At 46.4% G+C, this 12,694-nt stretch overlaps 2 protein-coding genes across 2 annotated transcripts; both read left to right on the top strand.

Moving 5' to 3' along the window:
• The first annotated feature begins 172 nt into the window (after positions 1-172).
• LOC119140194 (lysophosphatidic acid receptor 1-like) lies at positions 173-9,382 on the top strand. The gene has a single exon (XM_037371283.1). It carries the CDS (start codon positions 7,856-7,858, stop codon positions 8,822-8,824), a length of 969 nt encoding a protein of 322 aa, XP_037227180.1. The 5' UTR covers positions 173-7,855; the 3' UTR covers positions 8,825-9,382.
• A 1,517-nt stretch (positions 9,383-10,899) lies between these two features.
• ZNHIT3 (zinc finger HIT-type containing 3) lies at positions 10,900-12,670 on the top strand. Its single transcript, XM_037371306.1, has 5 exons — positions 10,900-11,290; positions 11,490-11,521; positions 11,608-11,694; positions 11,807-11,887; positions 12,162-12,670. The coding sequence occupies exons 1-5, from the start codon at positions 11,211-11,213 to the stop codon at positions 12,350-12,352; spliced, it is 471 nt and encodes a 156-aa protein (XP_037227203.1). The 5' UTR covers positions 10,900-11,210; the 3' UTR covers positions 12,353-12,670.
• The last annotated feature ends 24 nt before the right edge of the window (positions 12,671-12,694 follow it).

Here is a 12,694-nt window from a genome sequence, read left to right as displayed (position 1 = left end):
CCCAATGAAACAAACAAAACCCCAACTCCCTCACCCCCCTACCCCTACCCCTCCAACCAGCTGCTCAGGATTGGAGTAGATTTGTGAGACTGGAAAGTGGGACTGCTGCGTGCAGTAACAGGAAATGTTTATTAGGTGGCACGCCAACACCTTGCTTATATATGCTTTTGCACTTAGTGAATTAACTGAGAGCACACCTTTTCTTTTTGTTTGTTTGTTTGGGGGGGGAGATGTTGTACTTTTTTAAAAATAGTATTTTGTCTTAACTTTCCTGCTTCTAGTACTACAGTATAATAGATGCAAATTATTTTTTCTGCTCCCTTTGCTTTCCTATCTGAATGCTTTAATTCCATGTGTCTGATTCAGTGGCAATTCAGGCTTTGTGTTCGACAAACAAAGGTGTATACAGAAAAGTAGCACTATTACTTTTTGCTCTATAGTGTCTATTATAGATTTCATCTTTTTATTTGGGGTCAGAATTTGATACTGCTGAGGAAAACAAAAGGGGGAGTGCAACTTTTTCTTCCCCTTCCCCAAATGCTTCTCTGTCTGTAGGGGTACAACCCACATGCTGGGTTGGGTGCAAGAAGAAGAGCAGGATGCTTGACCCAGTGCTCCTCCATGAAGGGGTGGGCAGAGTGAAGTGGCATTATGCTGGCAGCACTGAGCAAGCCTAGTCATCCAGCAAGGGCTGAATTAAAAAGAGGAGCCAAAAAGGACTTCTTGCCCTTACCAAGAGCTGCGAGCTCCTCGGTGAGGAGTATGGCCATTCTGCTGTGAGTAGTAGGGGCACACAGGATCAGGACCTGTAATAACAATGGGAAATCTGACAGCTGACTTATGAGCAGGTCTTTTATTCATAAAAAGGATGGCTATAAATAACAGTCCAACAATGAAGATTTGCCGGGTAGTGTTTTTCCATCCTGGATTAGGTAGATTAAAGCACGAACAGATGATGATTTGCCTAGCACATGGTGCTAAGATAAATAGTTACTGCAGTGACAAGAACAATAAGGGAATTTGTTGCATTTTTTTTAACTTCCTAGTTTGTCTCAGTGGAGCTATCTAAGCAAGGTGCATGCTGAGCACGTAGAGAGAATGGGGGTCGTGAATGTGGCAGTGTCAGGTAGTGTCAGCCTCCCATGGCCTCTACGAGACATTTTACTCTTAGGCTTTTCTCTCTTTCTTTTCTGGGGATGGTCTTCAGTAGAGGAGCTGAGCTAAAGCTCTTTGATGAATTCTTTTTGCTCTATTTGTGTTCAGTTCTCTGAAAGCTAAGAGCCTGATAGAAACCTTCTGTTTGAGACCAAAAAATCTGAGGGTTAGAAATTTTGATCTTGAAATTCAGGATTCTTGGGTTTGGGGATTTTTTTCCTTTTTATTTTCTCCACTTTTTAAACCTTCCAACTTGTCATTATTAAAGTGGTAATAAATTCCACTGCAGTCATGTTAAGTAACTCTTTATTTGTGCTAGAAAGCAAAGGCAGACTCAGGGAAAGACATTCCCTTTCCTTATAAAGTTTGTAACCTAAATGAACAGGGCAGACATCATGTGATCTCCATTTTTTTTCTAAAAAAACTTACCTGACAGGTGTTTGATTATCAGGTCTTGATGGCATCTTTGCACCTAGGGACATTTTTGAAAGGAATTGCACTGTGGGTGGGTTCTATATAAAGGCCTTTGGACATTAAACCCTAAATACATAGGAGGATCATGGCCAGAGGAGATAAGAGATGAAGTTAAGGAGGGAGTCTCTTGCAGATCACTGAACTCAAGGCTTTTTCTGACATAATGATTGCAGTTGTGTCCATAGCTACAGAATAGGTAAGAACAGGAGGGAATATCAAAACCAGTGAAAACTGCACTTATTTGGTGGCCTTGAGAGCCACAGCAGCAAACATTTTGGAGGTGTTCCCCCCAGACTGGTTTCTGAAATGCGTGAGATCTGACATTAGCCTGCTGCTACTGAAAGGGCTTCATGGGAAGCTTGGAGGGGCTGACGTGACAGCTAATGAAGCTTGCCTGTGCCTGAGCCAAATGATCCTACCATGTGCTGATGGGAGGAAGTCCAGAGCTGTTCCTAACCTTCCAGCTGACCGGCTGCAGGCTCCCCGCGTCCCAGCAGTGCAGGCAGGAGGGGATGACAGCCCGCTGGGCCTGATTCTGTGGCACAAATGCACGAGTCCCAGTCGAAGTCAAGGCAGTGACACAGCCTTTTGTGCTGGGAGGCTGAGTTGCTCCTAGAAGGAAGATCTAAGGTTTGTTGAGGATGAGACTCACTTGAGTCCAAATCATGTTCATAGATCAGCTGACCTGGGAGGAGTTGTCCCTACAGGGGGAGAGGGAAGCACTTCCAAGGAACTTAACACACAGATGAATTTCATGATTAGTGACTGGGTGACTGGGAGACCTACCCTTCAGAGTAAGAGAACACACTTTCTTCATTTAGTTGTGTATGTAATTTTCTCCATTAGAGTTCCCTCACCACTGAACAGGAAATCCGGAATTTCATAGCTGTTGGTGAATCAGTCTTCATCTTTCCCATTAAAAAGGGAGCTGGCTATGATTCTTCCTGTGTCTGCTCTACTGGGAACCTTATTCTAACACAAGGTCAGTTCCATGGAATAGTTAGAAGCATTTGCAATGGCCCTCGATTTGGCCTTCTGCTCAGCTCTGGTGCATTAACCGCTAGCTATTTTAGGCTGTATCTGAGGAGTAGACCCTGTATTATGCGATGTCATCATTAGTAAAGCTGAACTTCCCTCCTTTTCCCAGAATTTATGTAAAACGCTATTCTTTGTGTGCATAAATAGTCTTTATTTGGTGAGTGATGAAACACTAGCAGTGTGCGACTTAACATTTCCTAGAATTACAAAGACGTATTCTGAAGGACGCGTGCCTCTAAGCTGTAAATTTAGCTCTGCGCGTTTACAGCCTGCCTAGTTGCTTTGCCTGGTTTTGACACACACATGTTCCTGACCATTGCTTTTTTGTAACAAGAGCCCTCACTGTGCCTCTGTAGTAGTTTAGAAGGAAGATGCCCTTTATGCGGACCGTTTCATGTCTAAAGGGATAAGATGCATTCTGGCTTCTTCACGTATAAATTATCAGTGGAAGGCTTCATTTACCATTCAGCCTTGGTTTCAGGTATTTAGCAATGTTTGTCTCCCTTTAGAGAGCATAATACAAGTCCCTCAGAGGTGAAAATAACAGTTCTGGCATCTCAGAGAAGCGTTTAGGCTCTGCATAGATGGGGAGAGGGCCTGGTTTGTGGGGGTGTTCTTGCAACAAGCTGTCCTTGCCGTTATTTTTTGGCTTGTAGCCAAGGTAATGCTAAATAGCAGTCGGAGAGATTCAAGCCTGATGATTGTCTTTGCTTTATGGCCCTGGTGAGGACCATGAAAGCATAGCTGGGACGTCAGATAATTCAAAACCTGTGAGGTAAAAATTCCTCAAAGAGATTGGGTGGAGGAGGAGCAGAGCACTCTCTGTTTTGAAAACATCTCAGAAAAATCTTGGAAGGAGATCATACATCCCATTTGTGTCTTCCTCTCCAAAGAGGAAGACTTTAATCTGCATAAATTAAAGCATAAATTGGATAAATAGGCTCCTTATCTGTATTACTCCCTTTCCTGAATGTTCTGTATTTGCAGGCTTCATGATGCCCATTGAAAAACTGAGATGATGGATATTCTTGTCTCAAGGCATTGCTGAAAGTCATGGCAAGCAGGAATTAGTCTTCCTCCAGACTCAGCCAAGCTGCACTTCGCTTGCCATTTTTTGGCTCAGGTTGCATGTTGCCCACAGCTTGGTACAGCATATAGCTGGAGAGCAGGGGCAGCCGAGGAGAAAGCTGAACCACTGCATTTCACAGCAAACAAGGTCTGGTGTTTCAAGAATGGGAGTAGGAATTGGATGTGAGTTCAAGGAGAGTGTGACAGGGAAGAAGCCAGAACAGTAAAATCCCTTATAATTTCAGTGCCTTGTTTTTTCTCCTGTGTGTAGTGTACATACATGACTTTGAAAGTTAACACCAAATCATCTGTAGCTTAACTGAACTATAGGGTTCTTATCTTCATGACAGCTTCAGCTCCTGTAGTTTCAGACATAATTCAGTTTCTTGGTGTATTACTAGCATAAAGGACATAGAGAATTGCTGTTGCATCACCCTAAGGTAAAAGTGTATGTTGTCCAAGGGCTACTGCACAGAACTAAGACTCTCAGCTCCTGAACTTAATTTCCTGTTTTGGAATCAACTTTGGCATGTTAGAGCTGGGGCCTGTTGTGCTGCTGAGCACTTGAGATCCCTGTTGAAGCCTGAGAGCTGCAGGTTATGAGAATTTCTGAAACTGCAGGCTCAGTTGTGTGAGGTTAGGTTTTCCACAACAGCCACTTGAAATGAATGGTCATGAAAAACCCAGCCCAAAGCTTCTCACGTCTCTTTCTCAGTATCTCCAACATGTTCAGTGATTATTGTCTCCTCCACAGGCATAATCGTCGGATAATTAGTATTGAACTTTGAGATTCTATACAAAATAATGCCATTTCTTATGCAGGGCAAACATCAGAACAAATTGGACATTCAGATAAAGAAACATATAAAAAAAATATAGCACTAGAAAGTGTTGCAGAAGGTGAAATCTAGATAGATATCAGTCAAAGGCTTGCCAACAGCAAGGTACAGCCAATGTTTAAAGTGTTAGCCTGAGATATAGGAGATTAGATTCAGTTCCCCCTGTACTGGACTTCTGTGCAATCTTAAGCAAATAATGTGATTGTTCTTTTCCCATATGTAAAATGTAGATAACACTCTTTCTTCACTGGTGTGTTGTGACTGTAAGTACAGGAAAGATTGCAAAGTTCCCAGAATATGGGAGTATAAGAATGCCCTTGAGTTGAAATTGTTATATATAGAGATCTGGCTATGTAGCAGCCTTCTGTCTCACACAGTGTTTTGAATTCAAACTACTTGTCTTCTGGTTTTGAGAGCTCAGACTTTATTACAGAGGGTTGGAATATAGAGATCTGGGGTTTTCTGTATATTAAAGCCCATAAAAAAAGCAGTTTCCACAAGAAAATTGTCTCCTTTAATCTAGCAACATTATGTTAATTTTTATGCAATTATATTAGGGAAATAAGATTACAAAGCTTTTGTGAAAAGCTATTTATACTACGTGATATTATTTTTAATTACATTCTGATCTCATATTGTTCAGTGTTTCATGCTTGAACATCAGATTTTCAAATTAGAGGAATTTTAGTAGCATTTTCAGGAAGATGTAGGGCACTTCACAATCCAAGTTTATGGATATACTCTTCTTAGTAACTAGGATATTTTTAAAGATGTTTTACTTTGTGGGTAGCCTGTTGTTCATCATAGCCCTCAGCCCCTCTCCCTCAGCTCACAAAGCTATGGAAAAGACAATCAGAAGAGATCAGGAGTGCTGGTGGCTTGGCCTGGTGTCCTCTGCCGTTCCTGGCCGACGGTAACCTGTGCTGCATGTTACCTGCCAACACACTTGCTGCTATTAAAAGGGCTTGGTGCCATGCGGTGCTGATGTCACCACACGGGCGAGGTGACAGGAATAGCGGAGGCCTTGTTCAGCAGCTGCCTCACACCAAAGGTGGGGTTCACAGCTCTGTATGAGGTGGGTTATAGAGTGCACAAAGAATGGTTTATCCATGACACTTTGAGAAGAATATGTTATAGGATAGTAATACATCAGCAGATTTGAATAATCAATTCTCAGCCCTTATTTCTAGATAATCATTCTTTGCACTTCCTTGTGACCAGCTGAAATACCTATTACTTATTTGCATAAGGTATTTCTAGTATATAATAATTGTGTACTACTAATTGCACACTGACCTGAATATACTTTCATACACTTCAACTTTAATAGACAAAAAGAAGCTATGGAATTTTCCTTTTTAAGCTCAACACTTTAGCACAGATTTCTTACGTTGTAAATGCTGGCAGAGCTGTCACATAGTTCACAGATTTACAGTTCTAGAGCCAGAGCTGCTGCTATAGTGATCAGATGTCAGCACTGAACGTGAAAGGCCCATAAACTTAGCTGAGCTGCTTTGCAATATCATGGTATAAAATTGTTTCTAATGCAAATTAATCCTTTGTTAGGCTAACAGTGAAAAAGAAATTAAATCAGAATAAATTCATAAGCAACATGGCTTTACCTGGACAATTTTGCTAAAGGCAAGCCGCTCGGTTGTGGATAGATGGCAGGTAGCAGCCAGGTAGCACATTGGAGATTTTTCTTGTATGCGGGCATTTTGAATGAAACGTGAGGTGATGCACAGGCAACCCACACTCAGCATTGGCAAACAAATGCAGCCACTTCTGGGCAGAAAAAATATTCACGGTGCTGTGCATACTGGTACGCTGGTGTACTGCTCACCTAAACGGCTCTGCTCAGAACCCCCATCCGCCTCACTGTGCTACGCGGCGTTTTGTTTGTTCCGGCAGTGCCCTCTGCCGACAGCACTGAAGGGGTGGCCAAAGAGCTTTTCTCCTCCGTCTCAAGTATTTTCAATCCAGTTCTCAAAAATCATTTACCTTTAAAAAGAGAAAGAAAAGATATAATGATATTGTGTTGCTTTGTTAATGTGCAAATTAACTTTAAATAAGCAAGCACAAAATATCCCCTAACAAAGGTATGAGTAGAGGGTCTGCCATTTTCTAACTGCATTCTCATCCAAGAGTTAATTAAGGTGGGAAAAATGGCATTTTCAGAACTGCTTAGGCATCTCAAGTCTCCGATACAACTAATCTACTGAAGGTGCTTCATTCTGTGCTTCCTTGTGTGCAAACTAAGTTAATTCAACAACTCATTAATGTTTTGGGGGTTGTTTTTTGTTGTGTTTTGTTTGTTTGTTTGTTTGTGTGGGTTTTTTTAGCTTGTAAAGCATCAGTACCTGTGATTTACACAAGAGAAAGAAAGGCCGTACAATTTCAGGTCCATTCTGACAACTTCTGAGTACTCCAGCACAGAGATAGTTCTGTAAGCCCAAGCACAAAAGCATCTGTGGAGACAAATACTCTCACCTTTTTGGATCCCCTTTTAAGTGCTGCGGTTCATCATATGGTTTTGCTTACAAGTTTGGGGTTTGTAGATAATGATCTAACTGCACTTAGAAAAACAGCCACTGTTGGCTGCATCAGTTTGTAGTTGTAAGCAAGAGACTGAACAATTAGGTTCTGCTGCATCTTGCTCAATCTCGAGCACTTTAGAAGTTTTGTGTTGTCACTAGAGCTGATCTGAAATTAGGACTTACATCCTCACTGAACGGGGGCCCAGGTTGGTGGCATAACAGTTGTGCGCTTCTTTAAGTTCCACCAGTCACATCCGACCCCCTCCAAAACCAAAAAATTACTGCTTTTCATTTTCTGGCTCTCTAATCCTTTATCCATCTAATTTCTTTGTGTATTAAAGTTGAATTCACATTCATTCCATTTCAGAATATCCTTAAAGAATTTTAAACTACTGACGTGAGCATTCACCTTCATAAGGACTGGCCAGATTTTACTCTTGATAAATGTTACTTTAAGCAGATCATCTCTCTTGTGGTAAATATGTTTTCCAGTTTTGGCTGTCCTAGCAACTTAAAGGTAATTGGCTATGCCCTGAGCTGGTAACCCAAATATTTAAAACCACAAGTGGTTAATGTTTAATCCACTGTCATGATGATGATGATGTGGCAATAGAAGCTGTGCGTCAGGATTCGTTCTTCGCCTGGAGAACAAAGTGGCAGTAACACTCCTGGCGTACGGTCTCCTTTGGAACATGGGATGAGTAAAGCAGACCTTGTTAACAGTTGAAAGTAGGATTTTCCACCATGAATGGCTACCCAAACTGTTCTGCTAACCACACTAAAATTTGGAGCCATTATTTAGTACTTGCATTGGGCATTCCTCAATTGACCATTAACGTCGCATCTGTGATCTTCAACTGCACAGTCATCTTCACCAGAATGGCGACGAAGGACCTGCACAAGCCTATCTCTATACTCTTCTGCAATCTGGCTTTTTCTGATCTCTTCACCAGCTTTTCTGGCTTTTGGATTTCGATGCTGTTCATCAGCAACCCTGACATTACAATCTTTGGATCCGAGGATATGCTGGCACCTTATGCTTTATATACGGTGTCTATTTTATCCACCATCTATAACTTGGTAAGCATTGGAATTGAACGCTATCTGGCTGTGGCTGAAAGCATGAGGACAAGATTCAGGGTTGCTAGAAAGCATTCCATAGCTGCAGTTTTAATTAACTGGGTCCTCGCTTTCTTTTTGGGCTGCTTGCCATTGATGGGGTGGAACTGCTTGCATACGGAAAAAAATCTCTCTGTCCTCTACAGTCCGTTTTGTGTCAACTACCTTATCTTCATTGCCATTCCCAATGTTGTGGTGGCTTTTGTGATACCTCTGTTCACTTACCTTAGAATCATTATCATCCTGAGGAAAAGAAAGCTGAGAATGAAGGCATGTGGACAAGCTACTGGCACCTACAAATCGGCTGAAATCCAGGTTGCCAGAACCAGTATTTTTATCTGGCTCCTGACGCTGATCTCCTATGCTCCTTTTTTCGCAGGAGTCATATTCGATGCAACTAACCATCAGTGCCCCCTTGATCTTTACCCAGGCATCTATATCTTCCGAAACTGCACGGCTATGCTGATAACCATGAACTGTTTGGGAAACCCCATAATATATACCCTGAAAGCCAAAACTCTGGGGGCGAAGCTCAAGGCTCTGCAATGCCTCTCCACCAACCGTGTCCGAGCCTGCACCATTGCGAACATCTAGCCGGGCCTGCCCTTGGTCCAGGACTGCTGCTGTGCCTGGCCCAGTCACAGAATGGCAGAGCGGAGGGGGTGGGAAGGGACCTCTGGAGACCCCCCTGCTCATGCAGGGTCACCTAGAGCAGGGTGCAGAGTGTCCTGTCCGGGTGGGTTCCCAATGTCTCCAGAGAAGGAGACCCCGCAGCCTCTCCGTGCAGCCCGTGCCAGCGCTCTGCCACCCTCAAAGGAAAGTTTTCCCTCGTGTTCGTGTGGAACTCCCTGCGCGGCGGTTTGTGCCCGGTGCCCCCTGTCCTGTGGCTGGGCGCCGCTGAGAAGAGTCCTCCTGCCACCTGCCCTGGAGGTTCTTGTACGCGTTGATGGCTCCCCTCTGCAGGCGGCACGGCCCCGGCTCTCAGCCTCGCCTCGTCGGGGGATGTCCCAGCCCCTCACCACCTCCGCAGCCCCCCCGGACCCTCCCCAGCCGCTCCCCCTCTCGCTGCAACTGGGGAGCCCAGAACGGGGCGATGGAGTCGGAGCGGGGTGGGAACAGCGCCGGCGCTTCAGCACCCAGCCGGGGGACAGCGCGGGGGCGGGGGGCGCAGCGGGGCGGGGGGCGGGGGGCAGCTTTCCCTGGCGGCTCCGGCCAGCCCGGCGCTGGGAACGCGAGGCTGTTTGGCTCGGCGACCGAAGCGAGTCCGTCAGCCGTGCTGGCTCCGAGTTGTGCAGCAGGCTTCTGTGGGGCGCGCCGCCCTGCCAAGGCTCCCACCGCTCTGCTGTCATTTGTGCGGGCTTGAAGGCAGCTGGGTGGCTAGGAAATTTTCAGTAGTCTGGGGGGAAATGTAGTTTTACTTTCTCATTTAATCAGTGAAAGCGTATCTGTGAATATCTCTTTATTAATGGCGGCGCTCAGCACTGTTTTGCTGATGTAATTTTACCTGCAGTATGTAGCTGGATTACATGGTTTTATGAGACATTTGTGACTACGCTTCTCATATTTCTGCTTATTAATAGAGGCACGCTTGAGTCCATGGCTTCTGATATTTGCGCTGTTCTAGGAGAAAATCTCACTGGAATTCTTCAGTGTCAGAATTGCGGTCAAGTTGCCTGTACAAAACAAAACAAAATAAAAATGTTGAGACCAAGTATTTTGTAAAAGGAAAAGTCCTTACCCCCTTCCCCCCGAAAAAAGAAATCAGCTACTGAATAGTTGATCTGTTGGATCCTAGTGGAGATGAATGTGTATCCTTAGTCACAGAGGGATAATGTCTGGAAGAATCTCAATGCTTCGGTGTCTTCTCTCTTGCACGGTTACCAGTCTAGGAGCCTTGACCGAACAGATCCTGGTGACATTTCATCTTTCTGGTTTTAAAGTATGCTCAGATGCTACTCAGTGGTACATCACCGTGATAACCCCTGCTGTGATAACGTTCTTGCATTCATCAAACACACACAACCCAACCCAGATCGGCCCTTGCAGCACAGGTTGGCATTTTCAGGGTTTTTTTCCCTGGTTTGTTTGCTCTATTGTCATTGTTTCAGCATTTCAGAGGCGTAAGAGAACCAAGAAGAAAACTCCATCCATCTGTTCCTGAGCAGGTATGAGAAAATAGTGGGGGTTTGTGTAAGAAATGGGTTCACCTCCTAATGTAAGCGATGGGCAAGTGCCATTACATTAACAAACCCGATACTTAGTGCTTTACGTTTATGGCTATAAAACCCCTTTTCTGAGCTACTTTACGTTGAAGAACTATGGGAGAATTTCCTTTGTCTGAATTAAAATTCAGACATTTAAGGAAATGGATGGCACGAAATGATACATAATTAAAATTAATTATTTAAATGGATAATGTAACTCAGGCAAGATAAATCTGGCTCCAATATTTTTTCTTCTGAACGCTACCGTAAGTGTTTCCATTAACTCCGGTGCCACCAGCCTCGGGAAGTGCTGGGCTGGAACCTGACCAGCTCTCTCCTGCTGGGTGGATTCCAGCCTACGCTTGTACAGGAGATTCAGCCAAAGCTCACCACGGGGCAGATGGCAAAGATCAGCCCGAGGGGGTGTTGTTATGTGCTATTTATTAGATTATTTGGGTTCTATTAATCTCCATACCGCCGCGGGCAAAGTGATGTGTGATGATCAGAATACAGTATGCAGCGCTGTCTATCGCAGATTGCCATTTCAAAAGCAAGGTGACAGCTGGAATCCAGCCAGACCCCCATCAAGAGGCGATATATAGGGGTATATGCGTGTGTGTGTAATAGCCCCGGGCGGCGGGGCCCGCTCTCGGCGGTGGATTAGCTCCGCCTGCGCGGAGGCGCTCGGCGGGGCCCCGCTCTCGGCGGTGGATTAGCCAGCCTGGGTGGAGGCGCTCGGCGCTCCGCTGGCCGGACCTGGCGCGGTGGCGGGCGCCATGCGGGCACCGCGGCCCTGCACCGTCTGCGGAGCGGCCGGCGCCGCCAAGTACCGCTGCCCGCGCTGCGCCGCCGCCTAGTGAGAGCAGGGCCGGGCAGGGGGCGGGGGGGGTCGGGCAGGCGGGAGGGGCGGCGTGGCCTTGCTCGGTGCGGGGGGCGGAGGGGGGGCCGGGCAGGCAGCGGGGGGGCGGCGTGGCCTTGCTTGGTGAGGGGAGCGGCCCCCCCGTGAGGGGTGCGGGGAGCGGCCCCCGCCCTTACCGGCGACTCTCGCCCCACAGCTGCTCCGTGCCGTGCTGCAGGAACCACAAGGGTGAGTGCCCGTCGGGCGGGGGGCGGGAATGGAGGGGCGGGGGGGGTCGGGGGGCCCATTCCGCTGCTAACGCGGTTCTCCCGCAGAGCGATGCCGGCCGGAGCCCAAGCGGGAGCGGCCGGCGGCCGGACAGGCCTTCCCCGGCGGGCCCAGCCGCGCCGAGCAGCGCGCAGGTAGGTGGGACAGGCGGGGGGCGGCCACGGCCCCCCCAGGAGCCCGGCCGTCCCCAGCACCCCCCCCCCTTAGCCCGGGTTCCCCCCTCAGCCTTGCTCTCCCCGCCCGCAGGCAGCCCCTGGTCGGTGGAGGACATCCTGGCAGAAGATGATGAGCAGGACCGTGTCCCGCTGCACAAACTCAAGCTTTTAGGTAACCTGGAGAGGTCTGAAGCCAGCTGGGGGGGTTGGGGTGGTTGCGGGGGGTGAGGCGGAGGGGCAGGCCCTCAGCCCCGGGAATCTCACGGAGCGCTGCGCTCTGGCCCCGTCGTGCACCTCATTGCAAGGCCGTAGAGCTTTACGTGTCAGATACCTGGCCTTTTGCTATGGCTCTGAAAGTTTCTTTGCAAAATAAGGGCAGCGTCAACCACTCTGTAACTCTGCAAGATTAGTACTGATTATCTTTTTCCTTCTTATTTTTTTTAAAGGGGAATCAGAAGAGCTGAGAGGCTTGCTTCTGAATCCACATCTCAGACAGCTGCTACTGACAGTTGATCAAGCAGAAGATAAAAGCTCCCTCATGAAGAAGTACATGCAGGAGCCAATATTTGTTGAGTTTGCTGACTGCTGTTTGAGAATTGTTGAGCCTTCAGAGAAGGAGAATATTCTTCCTGAGTGAGCTACTTTGGGAATGGTTTTCTTTCCTTGAGACTTTTTCCCCCTGATGGAAGACACCTGGCAGCCCCCCGTGCTGCCGCAGTGCACCGTTCTGTGTATTTCCGCTAGCTTTGGTCACACTTTCTCATGGGCGTCAGCGCTCCAGTTTTCAATTTAGAATTGATAAACAGTGACGTAGTTGTGTTGGACAGATTTCTAGACACTAGAAATTAAACTTGATGTTCTGTGGACTTGCTTTCTGTTGGTATAGAAACACTGTGGGAAATGTTGCTTCCCAATGACAATGTTAAATATATTTGCATTTATTTTAATCCATAAACTACTCTGGAATGTTTTTGTTAAC

Source organism: Falco rusticolus, chromosome 1 (genome assembly GCF_015220075.1).
Source record: "Falco rusticolus isolate bFalRus1 chromosome 1, bFalRus1.pri, whole genome shotgun sequence".
In the NCBI taxonomy this organism is placed as follows: Eukaryota; Metazoa; Chordata; class Aves; order Falconiformes; family Falconidae; genus Falco; species Falco rusticolus.
The sequence above is the reverse complement of the archived record's forward strand: the minus strand, read 5'-3'. Positions and strand labels throughout refer to the sequence as shown.